Source organism: Tachyglossus aculeatus, chromosome 13 (genome assembly GCF_015852505.1).
Source record: "Tachyglossus aculeatus isolate mTacAcu1 chromosome 13, mTacAcu1.pri, whole genome shotgun sequence".
NCBI lineage: Eukaryota > Metazoa > Chordata > Mammalia > Monotremata > Tachyglossidae > Tachyglossus > Tachyglossus aculeatus.
In genome coordinates, this window is record NC_052078.1 from 16,223,700 (window position 1) to 16,240,831 (window position 17,132).

The window sequence follows — 17,132 nt, forward strand, 5'->3', positions numbered from 1 at the left end:
TTCTGTCAGTCTGATCATTGCCCCAACCTGCCCTGGATCCTGACTGACTCTCTTCTTATGGCAGTGAACCTTCTATGGGCAATTCTGCCAAAGGCCAGCCTCCGGTGGGGCCCAAGGTATCTCCGGAGATCAAAAGGAGGAGAATACTACAGCCCTCAACATCCTCTCCAACTCTTTTGCAAGTAGCTCAGAAGGTCTTTTGCAAGTAGCTCAGAAGGCCAGAAAACCCAGGTTAATGCTGGGGTCAAGCTCACTCTGTGCCCAAGCCAGGAGCCAGAAGTCAGCCCATCTCCCATCTTTCTTTCCTCTCCATTTCTAGTAGTAGTAGTAGCAGCAGCAGCATTTATTGAGTAGTCACTTGGTGTGGTGCACTTCACTAGGCACTTGGGAAGTACAGCATAATCAAGTGACATATTCCCCGCCCACAAGGACCTTGCATTGTAATGTGGAAGGCTCCAGACCATCTTGCACCTCGATTACTACCAAGGCTGCCCCTCCACCCACTGAAATTCACTAACAGCGGCAAGAATCATTTTCCTCTGGACATTTTCTGTTCACATTACTCTTCTTCAATCAATCGATCATTTGATGAGCACCAGTCTCCTATGTCTAGTCATTTATTGTTCAAGTAAATTTTAAAGCACAACGAGCCTTTCCTCTGAGTTCCCAAATTTCCTTATCATCTACTTGCCTGTAATGGGCCTTATTAAAGGCAGATACGCTGTGAACAGCATTGCATTTAGGAACACAGGTTCATAGGTACAAGTTTTCTCTTTTAACCAAGAATAACAACTCTCACAAGAGTGCCTCACATTTTCAAACAGCATCTTTCCTCCAAGAGGGAAAACACTTAACTCGATATTCTTCCCAGCACTTCTGGAAAATAGGTATTTTTATCCTCAGTTACTTAGGTGAGAGGCTGCACCAGTTTCCACCTCATTACCTCAGCTGAGACTTTTTTGGGTTGGATCTCAAGGATTTGTTTAAAATCGCGGTAGGGCCATGACTCTTAATTCCCAGGACTTCCGGGAGAGCTACGACTGACTAGCTGTTTAAAGTCGTAGTTCATCTCCCATTTTATCCCACTTCCTGCTGGTATGTTACCTTTTGGGAAAGTGGATAGGAGCCGGGGGCTTTAAGACTTCACATAAAGGGCAGAGTTTCCCCTAGGCACTAAGCTTATTGCCACCCCTTCATTAAAAACAAACAAAAAACACCCTCTCCTTTATGTGGACACCTAGGTAACTCTTGGGTTAGCCAACTTCTAAGCTATCATGGGCACATAAGGAATCCTGCAGCAGTTCAACAGGTACTGTTACAATGTGCTCTGATAGTTTCTAAACATATATGGATTTGCCTTTGTATCTGAAGAGGACTGCTGCTTCTTCAGAATTTCTTGCATGTACTTTCCCTCCGAACTGTCCAAGAATTAAGTCTGTTCCCAAATTGATTTTTTTCCACATTAAGACATCTGTAATGCTTTTATTTAGTACCCCTTATCAGGGTTACTTGGAGCCTCGCTCACAGGTTCACGAAAGTTTTCCGGCTCACAGAGTTTTTAGAAGCTTTAAAATGTGAATTCCATTTCTCTGGCCTCCTGGTTACCTTCCCCTCCACTTGCTCCCCTTATCGCTAGGCCAACCGAACACAAGCATCCCCCCATATCCAAAGCACAGCGGGTTCCATGGGCATTTGTTTTGTGAGGGACCTCGAAACATTTCAGCAACAGGAGGGAGAGGAAGAGCTGAAGATTTAGCTCTGCTGCTTGACTTCCTTCAAGCCCCTTCTTAGGTCGCATGACCGCTTCACACGCCCGTGTCACGGAGATACCCTTTTAGTGCTTCCCTAAACCTCTCAACTACATCTACGGTCGTTTGTAAAATTGAGATGGGCACCCTTTTCTGCTAAGTCCATCAAGGAAGTTTTCTCTAGCTGAGACACTGGTTCTTGTCTTTCAAGAAGCAAAAGGATCAGACATAAAATAACTAAAGCCTGTCACGACACCAAGGGAAAAAAAAATACCAACTCTTGTCCCAGGTGTTTGTCTCAAACACTGAAGAAGACAGACCAGGGACCAAAGAGCACTTGTGTGGGCAGACTTAAGGGGGTCCTCTTGACCTTCGCTGGAGCTGCTAAACTTGTTAAATTTCACTCAATCAGTTACCGACCCACCTAAAACATCATCTTCCCAGATAATCCACAGCCAGGCATCGATGAAACTTCCCAAAGAAAGCATTCCTGAAGCAGGACCAGGAAAATAACGACAGTCACTCAGGCTTGTTGACGCATTTTATTGTGAGATGGGGGAGTCTGGTAAAAAACTAGAAAATGACCATGGTGTAACAAGGAACTTAAAAATGAAGATTCAGATTTGTAACTTACATACATGAATACAGGAACAAATTGGCACAAAAATGTTAGACATTGTTCCCAACACTGTTTATAAGGTTATTCTAATTTGGCTTACTAAGGAAATGAGTTTTATGGTTAGGCTAATCTCTTAATAAAACTGCAGAGCATCATGCTATTAGTCACACGGTGAATTTCAAAATTTAGGACTTTTATATTAAAAACTGGGTAAAGGTAAAATGACTTGATTGTAATTGTAAAACTAATACATTCCCATTTTAATTCTTCTGTTCTACAGTCCAAGGCAAGTATAAATGTTAACATAACACTGTTAAATCAAATCTCAATGCAAGAGAACCAATTGCATCTCTACTTTAAATCTTATCAACTTTCCAAATTTTCATACTAAAATATATTATTGTATTAATACAAACTACAGTATTATACACTACACTGTGTAATAAATAAAGAAATATAAAAATAAGACACATAAATATAAAAGTTTTCTAAAACTAAAAAGGTACATATGTCAGTAAGAAGGGTATTAATACTGCCAGGTTTGAAGACATACAGTACAAAAATGTTGCACAGAGCTATAAACTAAAAGAAATAAAATAATACTGATAGGTAAAAATCAGCTAACATTGTTAATAAATGGGGTCCATAATAACTAACATTTGGAAGCAGATATGAGCCGAATATCACTGACAAGAATATGTCTGAAATTAAAGTAAACCAATAGAGCAGATTAGAAATTTTCCCTTGTCATCACTGTAGAGAAATTCTGAAACTCAATAAACCCAAAAGTAATTCTGAGGAAACAAAGGATGAAATGTCCCAGGGTTTTTGTATTTTGATGACGGATTTGGCGTTTTCAGAGGCATTTGAGAATTTTGAAACGAATCAAACAAATGCTAGTTATTGTAGGCCACCTAATGAACGAAGGCCAGTTCTGGCCTTTAAAATACTGATAAATGGCACTTACAGCACACAGGTCTTGCATAAGGCCAAAGGAGATACAAAGCTTCATGTCATATCCTTCAAATTTTTACTAAGTACTCAAACACAATTACAAACACTGATTTTGACGACTTTGCTGTCCTTACCAGTATTAACACTGTTAGTCCCTGCAATCAGAACTCAACAACAATCTTTCAAAACTACATTTTTAAACCACATGAGTAAGAAACTTCAGTTCTTCTATCGGCTGCTTTCTTAAGGCTAACAATACACTTGAAAGGATAATATGCTCTACTACAACATCTAAATGTTAGAAATTGCTACCTTCTAGATTGGATTTACAAAAGGTAGTCAGCACGGTTTGGAACTGCATTCTATTTCTCTGCGAAGGGAATTGTGTAGTGCAGAAGGTCTCACATTTTTTTTTTTCAAACAATAAAAATACTGAAGCGGATTTAGCAAATGTTCTACCAAAAAAAGAAAAATTATATAAATCTCTCCCAATTGTACAGCTCAAAAATTAACCAACAAAAGAATGAAAGTTAATACTGATAAAAGAAAAGGATGCCAGACGCTTGTCTTATAAACCAGGCTTCTGTCAACCTGTTCCATCTCTGCTTTCAGAGTCACTATCTTCCTTTTTCTAATCTGCTTCAAGTTACAAACTTGTTCCTGACTTTGAAAAGTACACACTCAATGTGAAAAATGACTAGGTTTGAGGTTCAGGCACACCTGGATTTTGAATTTTTTTTTGTGGGTTTTTTTGTACTTTGTTTTATTTTTGTACACAGTAGTGAACAGAAATCACAGTATGCAGACCACTGTGTCTCCGCAAAAAGCATGTATAGTATAGAACAGATTTTATTATCAATTAGAATTTCTTTTTCTGCTGGAAAAAAAACAATCAAGCAATTAGGCTTCACTTGCTTTTTCGTCCAATGCTTGCTCACCATTCTCTGTTATTTCTTCTACGCTGCTTGCTTGGTTTGGAGCTTCCTCATCCTTCTTAGTACCTGCAGTTTTTCCTCCTCCCTCCTCCTCCTCTCCACCCCCTTGGGGTTTCCCACTTTCTTTGTCTTCCTGCAATTCTTCCATCTCTTTCTCCTCTTCCTCTTCTTCCTCTTTTTCACTGTCTTCCTCCTCTTCCCTGGTTAAACTCTCTCTCTCATCCGAGTCGATCTGCGAGGGAGACACTCGGGCCCCAGCCAGCTCAGGGTTCAGGACTTCTGGCCCTGCCTCTTCCTGCTCCGGGCTGTCGCGTTCCTCGGCCTCTCGCTTGCAGTAGGAGTAGCGGTGATTCATGTGTTGAGAGTAAGACCCAGAGTGGGAAAAACGCTTCCCACATTTGTCACATTGATAGGGCTTTTCTCCAGAGTGCAGTCGCATGTGTTCGATCAAATGATGTTTGTGTTTGAATGCCTTCTTACAGATCCCACACTCATGAGGTCTTTTACCTAGAACAGAGAACGCAGCTTTGAAATACCCCACTCTCCTCTCATTTCAAGTGCTTAGTACAGTGCTCTGCACACAGTAAGTGCTCAATAAATACGATTGAATGAATTTCCTCCCGGAGCCTTTCTGGGCACTTCAGGTGCGTGTTGGGAGGGTGGGGTAAACGCTAGTGCCCCCTGATCAGGCTTGTTCCCACCTCTCCGGATTGTTGCTGGCCTTACTGGTAAAATGGCCAGTCTCCCACACTCGAGGCTTTCATTCACAGTGATGTGGAAGCAAAAGCAAAGTTTGACACATATTAAGGGGGAGAGTGAGAGGTCTCTGCATAAGAACCTTTTTTATATTCAGGGCATGCTGCTCAGCTTTTCTGATGACAATACCGGAGGGAATGACATATGATTGAAATGCCACATAGACAAACACCTTGACAACAAGGATGGATATTCTGAAAGCCAACTGGCAACGCTGAACAGCAAGGAACGGCTCAGATGAAACATTTGGCCGAGAGAACGGATCAAGAGCAGGTGGGGTTAGAGGCGCGTCGCCCAGATATTAACGGAACTGACAGAAGCTTGATCACAATACAGTAATGGCGACCTTTATTTCCTACACTGTCAGACAGTTAACTTGAACCCTGGCAAGGAATTTTTTTATCACCCTTTCTGCTGCAGAGTGTGTGTTTGTGGGGGGGAATCTAGCCACTTAAACACCGAAACCTGGGCCCCTTGTCGAACTGGGCTTTCACTCAATCAGTAACATGGATTCAAGCATTCTGGAGGGGGTAGACTAAGCTGACCAAGGAGGGAGGAGGCTGGCAGGACAGGAAGGGTCACGGGTATGGATTGGGCAAGCATATGGACTCCCTTCCCTTTTTCTGGAAGAGGATCACTCAAGAGTTTGGTAGAGTCGGACAACAGATTTGTGGCCCAATGCGGCAGGTGTTTCTGAAGCTGTAGATGGGCTTTTTTTCATGGGGGAAGAAGGAAAGATTCTGTCCAGTCTGAGGTGGAGATTAATGGAGGAGGAGGAGGAACGGATGGGGAATGCAGGGGCTGTAATGGAAGGACCCAGCAGGGAAGAAGAGCCGTGCCACTCCTGGTAGTCTGGGGATGGTCTAGATTTCCAGGGGATATCTGATGACCCCTCAGATCTAGCCATTCCAAGCAGCCGAGAGGAGTAAGCTTGGCTGGAAGAACAAACAGAGGAAGACAGGGACAAAACAGGAGGAGGAAGAAGCAACAACTGTCATGGTTTACAGAGTGTGGCTGGAGCCAGGGAAGTCAGGTCAGAAATATCATAAGATGTGGGTCCGAATTTAGCACAGGTCTCTGCGTGGCAGGCAGACACGAGAAAACCAGAGAGCTGGATGGTCAAGTAAAGGGAATGTGGCGAGACCTGGAGTTTTCAGCTTACATTTTATGAGTACATCACATCCCAAACATTTTCAACAAATGATGTTTATGGTTGACCTACTTACCTGTGTGTTCATATTTATGTCTCAATAGTGAGCTGCTCTTCTGGAATATTTTATCACACAAATCACAAGCGTACATTCCATTTTCTGTCTTTCGCATTTTCTTTTTGGGTGGGGTGGAATCAGAATCATTCTGGTCCTCCACATTTGATACTCCTTCTGAGCTAGTGTCTTGCCTTTCATCCTAAAATAATTAAGGGGGAAAGAGTTAACATTAAAGCACCACAATGGATGATCAGTAGAAATCCTGAGTTTCTAATATTTTGATTTGCATTTTCAACAAGCTGCCATAAAGCCTGGTAAATTAAACATTTACTTGGCCCAGAGGCATACTATATTCCATGTCAGGGAAACCCAGCAGGTCAAGACCTACTTTATTACAGTGTGTGGGCCTCATATTTGTCTCCCAGCCAGGTTTCAAGGCCACCCAGCACAACAAATCCAAGGCCTATCCCAGGGATCAGATACTGCCCTGGAGAAGGAAGGCTGGTCTCTGGAAGGTACAAGCCAAAAAAAGTCAAATGTGCAGTAGCAAGATGACCAAGTTCTAATTTACTATGTATTTCATTGGTTCAGATCATATTTTTTTGAAATTAGGGCTAAAACAGTTGCTAAGATATCAAAAAAATTATATTAGATATTCCTTATGTGTGTTATGTTTCATTATGGAAAAAACAAATCATACAAACTAATTTGAACCCAGAGTCTCGATTTGCCTATTTTTCCTATGAGACAGAGGAAGCATCTTATACAAGTTAAATCACCTTAACTAGCTTTTCAGCCATCTCTCCACACACACAAAAATCAATTATTGGGCTAAGGGCTTTCAGAATTGATGCTGATTGATGTCATATAAGACAGATTAGATTTAGGACCTGAACAGTGAACCATAGACTGAAATTGTAGGAAGGCAAAAAGTAATGGCCAATTGGAAGGTCCAGCGCTCGTCCTCCCCCATTTTTGATTCACATCCAGATTTTCAATGTCCAGTTGGTGGCCATTCAGAGACTCTCCAACAATTCCCATCAGGCAGGGGGGAGGCATCAGCCAAGCCAGAGAGCCTTTAGCGAGGATTCCCTGAGCATTCTTTGGACATTTGGAAATAGGAGACAGGAAGAAATGAAAGCAGTAGCCCTCAGACTACTTTCTATTATGGACAGCACCAGGAGCACCTATCTATAACCATCCGGTTATCTCAGTCTCAGAGAGCAAAAACTAGAAGCAGCACGGTGTAGTGGAAAGAGCATGGGTCTGGGAGTAAGAACGTCATGGATTCTAATCCTGGCTCCACGGCTTGTCTGCTGTGTGACCTTGGGCAAGTTGCTTCACTTCTCTGTGCCTCAGTTACCTCATTTGTAAAATGGGGATTGAGGCTGGAAGGCCCACAAGGGATAGAGACCGTGTCCAACCCAATTTGCTTGTATCCACCCCAGGGTTTAGTACAGTGCCTGGCACATGCTAAGAGCTTAACAAATACCACAATTATTCCTATTATTATTATTATTAGAATCTCTTATAGATGTGGGTGTGAAGCTGGCTGACCTGGAAGAGAAGAACTTTTGGCTGCACTGGCCCTGTATCCTCCTAGACTCTGGTCTGTAGTCTAGTAGAAGTATATGGTCTAGGGAGGAGTTGCTCAGAGAAAGTTGCATGAGAGAAACAGTTCAACATTGGCCTCATTGAATGAGAACCGGCTTGGGAGTCAGATTCTGTTCTACTAGGTCCTACTCTCAGCTCTGCCCATGCCTGCCATGTAACCTTGAGCAAGTCATTTCACTTCTCGGTGCCTCACTTTACTCAACTGTAAAATGGGAAGTCAATATCTAGTCTCCCTCCCACTTAGACTGTGAGACCCATGTGAGACAGGGACTGTGGCCAATATGATTACCTTGTAACTATTCCAGTGTTTAGCACAATGCTTGGTATACAATATGTACTTAAATATTACTGCTACCACTATCATTACTGTAATGTTCTAAATAGTCTTGTCTCCTGTCCTTAAGGTTATTACTTAAGCTCCTGGTTTTCACTGATTTGCCCATTATGAGGCCTTTGATGAAGTGGCTGAGAAGAGAGACAGGGCAATTCTGGGTGCAGGGAAAGAAATTTCCAAGGGGCCAAGGATTGGTCCTTCAGAAAATATCATTTTGTATTGACATTAGATATGAACTGAGGGTATGTGGAATGTCCTGGGTGAGTAGGAGTAAAGAGGGACTGACAGTTGTCCTGATATTACTACATTTAGGATGAGGAAGGAGTGGGGTGGGGTGTGCGTGTGTGTGTGTGTGTGTGTGTGTGTGTGTGTGTGTGTGCATGTACACATGTGACTAACCTGGAAGGGTTGGTTGGTCATGACCCAGAAATACTTCCAGAAGGAGTTTCTATTATGAAAGGCATCTTGTGTGCAGGGGAGCTAGACAATGTTTTCCCCAAACGCTTTCCCTTTTCCTGCCTCTGGGACCTGCCAGACTGTATGGAGACTAGGGAGATGTTAAGCTTGGAAAAATACATTCAGAAACAGCACTGGTGGGGGAGAGTTCCACTGCCTTGTTAACTGACTGTTACCCTTAATTGCATACCTGAGCAGAAAGGCTGAAAAATACACTCAAGTCTCTGATTAAGGAAATCAGATTACATTAAGGAAAACTTGGCTGGGCCAATACCATGCATGAGCGCTTAACCTTTTCTTCCAACATGATAATATATCCACCTGGACACTTACCATCAGAAGAAAGCTCCCTAAACCTCTAGCAGTGCTCTATCCAAAATACAGGCGCACTGTGGGGAAACTTAGTGTTTCCCATTTAACATATGGACATACTCATATACACACTGATGTTCAGTTGAAAACTTCTGTACCTTGTGGCTTGGAAATATCTGCCAACAGGAGAGCTCATGGCTAAAATAAACACACTGACACAGTACCCAGTAAAATGACAACCAGTGCTGGCATTGCTACTTTTTACTGCTCTCAGTTTTGTTCTTTCAGGAACAAAGCAATTAGATTAGGCACTAACATTTTACCAAACACATGCTTGGGTTTAGGTACCTGATTTCCATTAGGTTGGGTCGCTTTTGAAGGTGGTTCTTGAAGTGCAGCAGGGCTAACTGTAGTAGAATACGTATAAGCCACCTGGGGTATCAGAATGGTCTGCTTATTGGCAGCAAGCGCTCTTAAGCACGGAACACTGTTCTGGTCAGCAATGGCAACAATTGTAGGTAACTGGGCAGTGACTGTAGGGATAGCAATATTTATGGGGTTGGCACTTGGTGGGATTACATTTACAACTGGTTCTGAGTCTGTACTACAACTGTCCTTTTGGGGCTCCTTTTTTGCACAAGACAAGTTCAAGGGTTCTTCCTGGACAGAATAAACACTGTTCTGGTAAACACTGGTGATGGTGGATCTTTCTAATAACTCTCCATGCTGCTTTGGTAGTGAAAGATCAAGAGGTTCCACCTGCGGGTCTTCCTGGGCCCCCTCCGCGGTGTACACGTAACCCGGTGGGTTTCTGGACGAAGAAAGGTTTAGTGGTGATGAGGACGGGGTGCTACTTCTGGAACCATTCAGAGTCGACCCCGCTGGCAAGACGGGGGATTTAGTTATCTTCAGGGGGCTCTGAGGATTGGCTGTGCTGCCTTGGGCTTCACTGGTACTTGTCGTCTCTGGTTGGTCAGCGTTCTCTGTAGGAGCAAGTACTTTGCCTGGTTCAGGTGAGGCGGGTTCAGGAGACTGCACAGAAATCTGTCCTGCTTGCATTTTTTCAAACCACTTTTTTACGACGTCCAGTGGTAGGTTAACCGAGTCAGCAATTTTGGAGAGCTCTTCGGCGCTTGGCTGTGCATTTAAAGCATAGTAGGCTTTCAGGAGAGACAGGAGGTTCTTTAAAGGTGGCTGGCTGGGAGATAAGTTGCCATCTGTGGGATCGGATGAAACCGGCGGGTCAGACTTCTCCGCTTCGGTTCCACTGGGCTGGGGGAGCTGGACGGGCTGCTTCAGATCATAGTGCTTTAATTCTTGAAGTGCATTAAGGTCTCCCGGACAGTCGTCACACAGAAGGCAAGTGCTATCATTTACCCCTCCCTCGAAGTTCTTCTCTTTCTCTGACTTGACGGTGAGGTCTTCTGGCAACTTTTCGCTTTTGCAACTGTTGGCCGGGACTGGAGTTTCTTTCTTCAGATTCTGGGGAACCACCTGAAGCTGACTGGGCTGTTCCAGACTGTAATTGATGATGATTTTGGTTGTCCCATCTTGGTCAACCAAAGGAAGACTGATAGCGGAAATGAGGGAATGGCCACCTTGGGGGAGGGTTGCAGAGTTGATTGTTTCTTGTTCTTTGGATGCAAGATTGGCATGATTGTTCTCCAAAACCTGCCTTATTACATTACCGTCCACTGCCACTTTAAGTACATTTTGAATGTCACTTAAGTTGATGCTTATGGGAGACACCAGGCCTACTGTTGGGAGGACAACAGCTTGCACCACACCCTGAGGAGAACTGGTTGCCTGTAACGGGCTACCACCACTAAAAACCCCATTTGGCAAAGGGGTTGAACAGTTGATTCCTGAAGCAACCACTATGGGCTTGAATTCATAATCCACAGGTTCGGTTTTGATTTGGTTTACAGGAAGTTGTTCTTGTAAGGGCTTATTTTCTATCTTTTGCCGGATCTGGGGCCTCGTTGGGCTCCCCGGCGATGCTGAAAGGGAAGGTGAAGAGCACTGCGATGTCTTGAGCCCCGCTCTTGCACGGCCGTTCACGGGCATCAAACCAATACATTTCTTGCTGCTTATGTGTGAGCTGTAAGAACCAGAATGGGAAAAACGCTTCTTGCAGTTTGGGCACTCATATGGCTTCTCTCCTAAACAGAGAAATCACGAGTCACTGAGTTATTCCTTCTCAGGCACCTAGAGTATCTAGAAACAAATTCCCTATCCCGCCCCACTCTGCTGTAACATTTTAAGCTGAACCTTCATACGTCCATTAAGGATGCAATGGAGCCCAAGTTTACACTGAATTCATTCCCCTTAGAGGGTAAACTCCTTGAGGACAGAATGTGTCTTGGGCTTCTGTCACTTTCCAAATGTTTAATACAGTGCATTGCATTCAGGAGATGCTCTGTAAATACCGTTAATACTACAAAAATGTAAGTTTGCTTAAATGTTCCCTATGCTGAAATAGAAGTAGAGTGATCATGGAGATCAGGAATGTTTTTTATTCCAGGTACCAATCCTATTCTGGCTCCACTCAGATCCCACCCCACCATACTTCACTGTCCTGGGGCCTTTTCTAATCTCATTCGAGTTCAATTTAGAACATCTGGAGAAACTAGCAATTTAGGAGACTTGAGCAGGGGGTGGGATAAGCAAACAACTAAAAGAAATAAGATCATGGGAGCAAGCTAATCAAAGTCTTCAAAATTCTGACCTATTGACCTTATCCCCCCCAAATTTCTAGTTTGACTCATGTATGTCTCTCCTAAGGACCTCTTGAAGACTGGAAGGAAAGTAACCTTTCATTAAAAAATTAATGACATAACCATTTAAAAATTTATGTGCAGACTTACTAAAGTATGTCACATAGTTTTTGTGTTAAATTTGTATCTGTGGTGCCATAAGCTAATTCTCCATGGCATTTCAGTTCTGTGCTGTGGAGTTAATAGTGCCAAATTTGGGTTCCCTTGCCCCCTTTTCCTTGTAAATACTTAAATCCAGATCCCCAAGTAACCACACATGAACTCCATAGTAAAATCATGTTAACTTTAAGCAATGAAGTGTGGAAGTAACATTCTTTTGGAAATGCCTAACCCAGTGTACCAGCACAGGACAATCTGTCAGACCAAGACATGAGTGGGCAGAGTGGGATCCTACTATGAAGTGATCTTTCTAGACTATGCATTCCAGCCTTTAGGTGTCTTTGGGGCCTGGAATTTTTTTTTAAGTTATTCCCTAATAATTGGGAATCCCCAGACAGGGTTGGAAGACAGGGGATCACTTCCCCAGTTCCAGGCAGAGTTCAGCTAACACCTGTCCTAGTCTTGAGGGGAGCCGAGGTTCCTGCCTGCCCTAAGTCCGGGCCAGCACTGACGTACCCTTTATCAGCCCTGTTCAGTTCTGGGGTTCCCTCTCTAAAAGAACCTCAGCTCCATGTCCCTCCAAGTCCCGGCCATGCCAACTAGGTTACAATGGGGGCTATATGAATTACAGTATTTCATTATCATTCCGATAGCTAATCAACAATGAGGATGGATCTGTATAGTCAAGATTTCTGGAGGCAAAATTAGGATGGACCACATTGTGCTCAATTGCTGAGGAGACCCCAAACCTTCATGCTACCCTCCTAGATACAACCAAGCTTTCCTCTATAGGTTTTCTCATCCTTTAGGTTGAGAAGAGCTACAGAAGTCGGTCCTGGCTCTGCTGTTGGAAAATACAATTTTTCAGGCTCAAAGAAATAAACATTTGGAATTTGTTTCCCCTCACTTTGGAGGGCACCTGAGTTCAGCTCACTGAGATTACCCAGAGCGAGGGTCTTGTCAAAACATATGTGATCACTGCTGTTTCAGCTACCTTGGATCTACAAAGAATCTGCAGGAAACCTAAGGTCATGGCTCTCTCTCCTTCTTTCTACTCACCCATCCACACCCCTGTTTCCTGCTAGTTCTTGTCCCTTTTGTTTCTGGAAGTTCCCAGAAGGGGATCTGCCCCTCCCCTTCCCAGCCCTGACACATCCTGGTCACATGCTTTTTCTTGCTTGGCAGCCCTTATTGGAAGTCTTCTGACCTTTCAGAGGCCCCCTTCCAGGCTTTCTGAGACCCATCTTCTTGGACTTTCCGGAGACCCCCTTTTCAGACTTCCTAGACTCCAGAGCCCTTCTCCTTGGTTTTCCCTGACCTCAGGGTCTTTCTCCTGAGCCCTTAGGGAGCCTCTTAGATTCCCTCTTCTCCATCTTCCTGCCTCTGCAGAGTGCTCTTTTCCAACCTTCTCAGTTTTCTAAAGCCTCACTCAACCTTCTTCCCCTTTTCAGTCCTTCTTTCCTCTCTGGGCCACTCTGAACTCTGTTCCAGGCCAGACATGCTTAGTTATCATTGTTTATCTTCTCTTTCCCAGACCTCTCTCCTATCTGCCTGCTGTTTGTCATTCTCCCGGAAACCCTGACCCTGCCAAATGATTCACTTTTAGGGATAGAGATTTATGAGCCTTTTACCCATGCACCTAAACTTTCAGTCCCTTCCAGATAAGGAAAAATTGGTATGATATGCTTTCAATACACCAAAAATATCCTTATCATCATTACTTTGATTATAATATAAACTGAAAAAGCTTTCCCTGGATCCCACAGCCTTCTCCAGCTATCATCCCCATCTCTCTCCTCTAATTCTGGTCCAAACTCCTTGAAAGCTTGTTGTTGGGTAGGGACCGTCTCTATATGTTGCCGATTTGAATTTCCCTAGCGCTTACTGCAGTGGTCTGTACACAGTAAGTGCTCAATAAATATGATTGCATGAATGAATGAAAGGGTTATACGCAGCCTGTATCTTCATTTCCTTTCTACCAACACTCTCCTTGATTCACTATAATCAGGTTTTCACCCCCTTCACTCCTTTGAGCTGGCACTGCCTAAAAGTCATAATTGACCTCCTTAAAGCCAAGTTCAAATGGCTCTACCCTGTCTTCAATAAGTAGTATGCATTACTTGCCTACTCTCACTGCAAGAAGCACTTGCCTACTCTCACTTGCAAGAAGCAAGAAGTACAACAGAATTAGACAAGAATCCTGACTTCAAGGAGCTTACAATCTAGTGGTGGCAAGAAACACTAATATCAATTTCAGGGAGGACAAAGAAGTAATAGAGTATAAATGCATGTACATAAATGTTAATGGGGAGGACTTGGGTACCCAAATGCTTTGGTGATGTGTAAGTGCAACTGGGGGAGATATAAGGTGGAGAGTTAAGAGCTTAATCAGATAAGGCCTCCCGGAGGAGAGGTAATTCCAAAAGGGCCTTGAACATGGAGAACTCAATGGTCTACTGGATATGAAGGTGAGGGAGTTCCAGGCAGAAAAGAGGGTGTGAGCAGGAGCTCGGCAGTGGGAGAGATGCAACCCATAACTGTAAGTGTCCTGCAAAGCTCTGTTCTGGGTTCTCTACTCTTCTTGCTCTACACTCAGTCTCTTGCTTGCATGACTTTGGTTTCCACCTCTATGCGCTGATGACTCCCAAATTTACTTCATTTGCCTGGACCTGTCTCCCACATTTTAACCTTGTATCTCCTCTTACCTCCAGGACCTCACCATTTGGATGGTCTGCCATCTCCTCAAAGTCAATGTATCCAAAATTGAACCTCTAGTCTTCCCTCAGAAACTCTCCCTTTCTTCCTGTTACCCTTTCTCTGTCAATAACACCACCACTACCCTCCTGATCCCACAAGCCCACAGCTTGGGTGTCACCCCAGAGTCACCTAGCACATAAATTTACTGACTCCTGACTGTTCTTCCTCCAGAACATCTCCCAGATACTCCTCTATCTCTTCAACCAAGTAGCCACCTACTTAGTTTGAGCACTCACCATACTTTGGTTAGACTATGGTCTCCCAGCCTACAACCTCTCTCCACCTTAGGACTGCTACCCAGACATCTTCCTGAAACATAGTAGAGTATTTGCTTGGGTACACCTGCTCTCGACTAGCCTCCCTCTGACCTCTCAATCACACTCCTCCCCTTGTCTGGAAACAAACCAATCTGTTAGGCCTCATATTCAAAAGATCACCTAAAATCCCACCTCCTCCAGAAAGCCTTCCAAATTCTCAGAGTTGTATCAACCCAATGGCCTCCCAATAGTACTTATTTATTTGTACCACTCCTTATGACTTACACATAGAGTAATATACATGCAATCTTTTATGATGATATTCTGAAAGGGCAGCAATCAGTTACTGGAATGCAGAAAATCAGTATAATTCTTACTTCTCTTTCAGTGTCTTGAGGTGTTATTTTCTAAACATTTCCTCCCTTTCCTTACTCCAAAGGATGCACACTTTATGCTAAATGTATGTTGATAAAGTGTTGCAAATAGCTTGCATTGATTTGGTGAATGACACACAAAGCGTGCTATAACATTCAACCCAGAGAAGGAGAGAGAACTACTTACCGCTGTGGATTCTTAAGTGCTCCTTCAGGTGATGTTTGTATTTGAAAGCTTTTCCACATTCAGTGCACTTGAATTTACGGTTGCCCCCAGACTGCGTCACATGTCTCTGTAAAAAGGAGTCAATAAATTATTCACACTACAACTAAAAATTTAAATACAGTACTCATTCCACAAGCCCAAAGTAAAATGTGGTAAGTTTTAAAGACAGAGGTTAAATTCTGACGGAAAAGGAAGTTGTTATTCCAAATTCATAAAAGTGTTCTACTTGAATCACCCAGTGAAATGTTATGCAGAAAGTGATACATACTGAGCTGGCTTTTTTTTAATGATCCACCTGATGGTGAGATCCGATCCAAGTGTGTGGATCTGGATGAAAAAACCTGTACTAGCAGGCTACTGTGAATGGAAAAATGTTTTTTTCCTTGCTGATGAATGTGGCATATTTTCTCGTTCGTTGGCCGAGTGGTATTTTCTGCTCAAGGAGAGCAACCCCATCTTTGATTGATACACACCCCATTGGTTTATGTGCCTCAGCTATCTCTTAGCAGCCCACAGTTACCTACTGCAATGCTGTGTTTCACTGAGTCCTTTATAATATTTGTTTGGCCCCTCCTGCTCGTATATGCCCTGATTCAGGTCACCACACAGCAGCTGCTCATCTCTATTGTTATTGTCCATTTTCCTCATATGATTGTGTAGAACAATGTTACAGCTTCTGACTCCCTATCAGGAGACTGCATGCTCTAACTGTAACAAAAACGTGATATTAGATAATCAATCAGTGGTATTTATTGAGTGCTTACTGTGTGCAGAGCACTGAACTAAGTGCTTGGGTGAGTACAAACACAATAGGGTACGTAGATACCATCTCTGCCCATAAAGAGCTTGCAGACTAGAGGAGAGGCAGACATTAAAATAAATCACAAAGGGACAGGTAAATAAGTGACGTATGGCTGGGGGAAGGGTGAATATCAAAGTGCTTAAGGGGTACAGAAGAGATGGTAAATAAGGAGAGGAATGGTGGGGTTAGTCAGGAAAGGTCTCGTGGAGGGGATGCATAAGAGAACATGTACACATTCTAATTTTCAGAGAGGCTGACACTAGTTGTTAGCTTCATTGCATCCCTGAGAAAATAGTACTTTGCAAAAATAAATTAAAATTGGACTTTGGGAAAAATGTTTACGTCTATAACACTTCCAAGATAGACTTTAACTGATAGAAATACATTTCCATTTTTTATATTTCCTCCTTTGCTGATAATCCAGAACAGGCACAGGGAACCCAGTGAGAAGGTACAGCCCCGGAGAACAGGGTGCTCACAGGCTTAAATTACTTTCTGAATACTTGTAAGAAGTCCCAAATCCAAACCAATCAATCAGATCAAAAACTGCTGCCCCAGAGAATCTCTGACATTTCAACATTGCTCAAAGTGCAAAATGAAACCACTTTATCATCCCTTTATAAGCCGCTTTTTAGACTCAGAGTTGGCTATATATCCACAACTCAAGTCCCTTATAAGTGTCCAAACTCCAGAAAAATCTGTAGGGACAAATTTGTTTCCATTTGAATACAAATCTACACCCAGCACATGCATGAGAGACTACAAGTAGAATTTGGCAGATGTATTCCATTCCTCATTTCCAAGGCCAGGGTGAATTAGCACTTACATACTTGGGTCATATGTAACAATTGGACATTTATTAGAAACGAGAAAATTACATTTAAAGGACTTGCAGGCAACAGTC

The 17,132-nt window shown here is 43.1% G+C and overlaps 1 protein-coding gene across 11 annotated transcripts in view; it reads right to left on the bottom strand.

Annotated features, from left to right (window-relative positions):
• Positions 1-2,271: 2,271 nt before the first annotated feature.
• The window catches only part of ZEB1 (zinc finger E-box binding homeobox 1), a 165,782-nt gene continuing 150,921 nt past the window's right edge, over positions 2,272-17,132 (bottom strand). For all 11 annotated transcript variants that reach the window (XM_038755530.1, XM_038755529.1, XM_038755528.1 and 8 more), the window contains 4 exons: positions 15,388-15,493; positions 9,285-11,098; positions 6,239-6,419; positions 2,272-4,763 (listed from right to left, as the gene is read on the bottom strand). In XM_038755530.1, the coding sequence (XP_038611458.1) occupies positions 4,222-4,763; positions 6,239-6,419; positions 9,285-11,098; positions 15,388-15,493 (2,643 nt within the window). In that variant the 3' untranslated portion in view covers positions 2,272-4,221. The remainder of the gene's footprint in view (positions 4,764-6,238; positions 6,420-9,284; positions 11,099-15,387; positions 15,494-17,132) is intronic.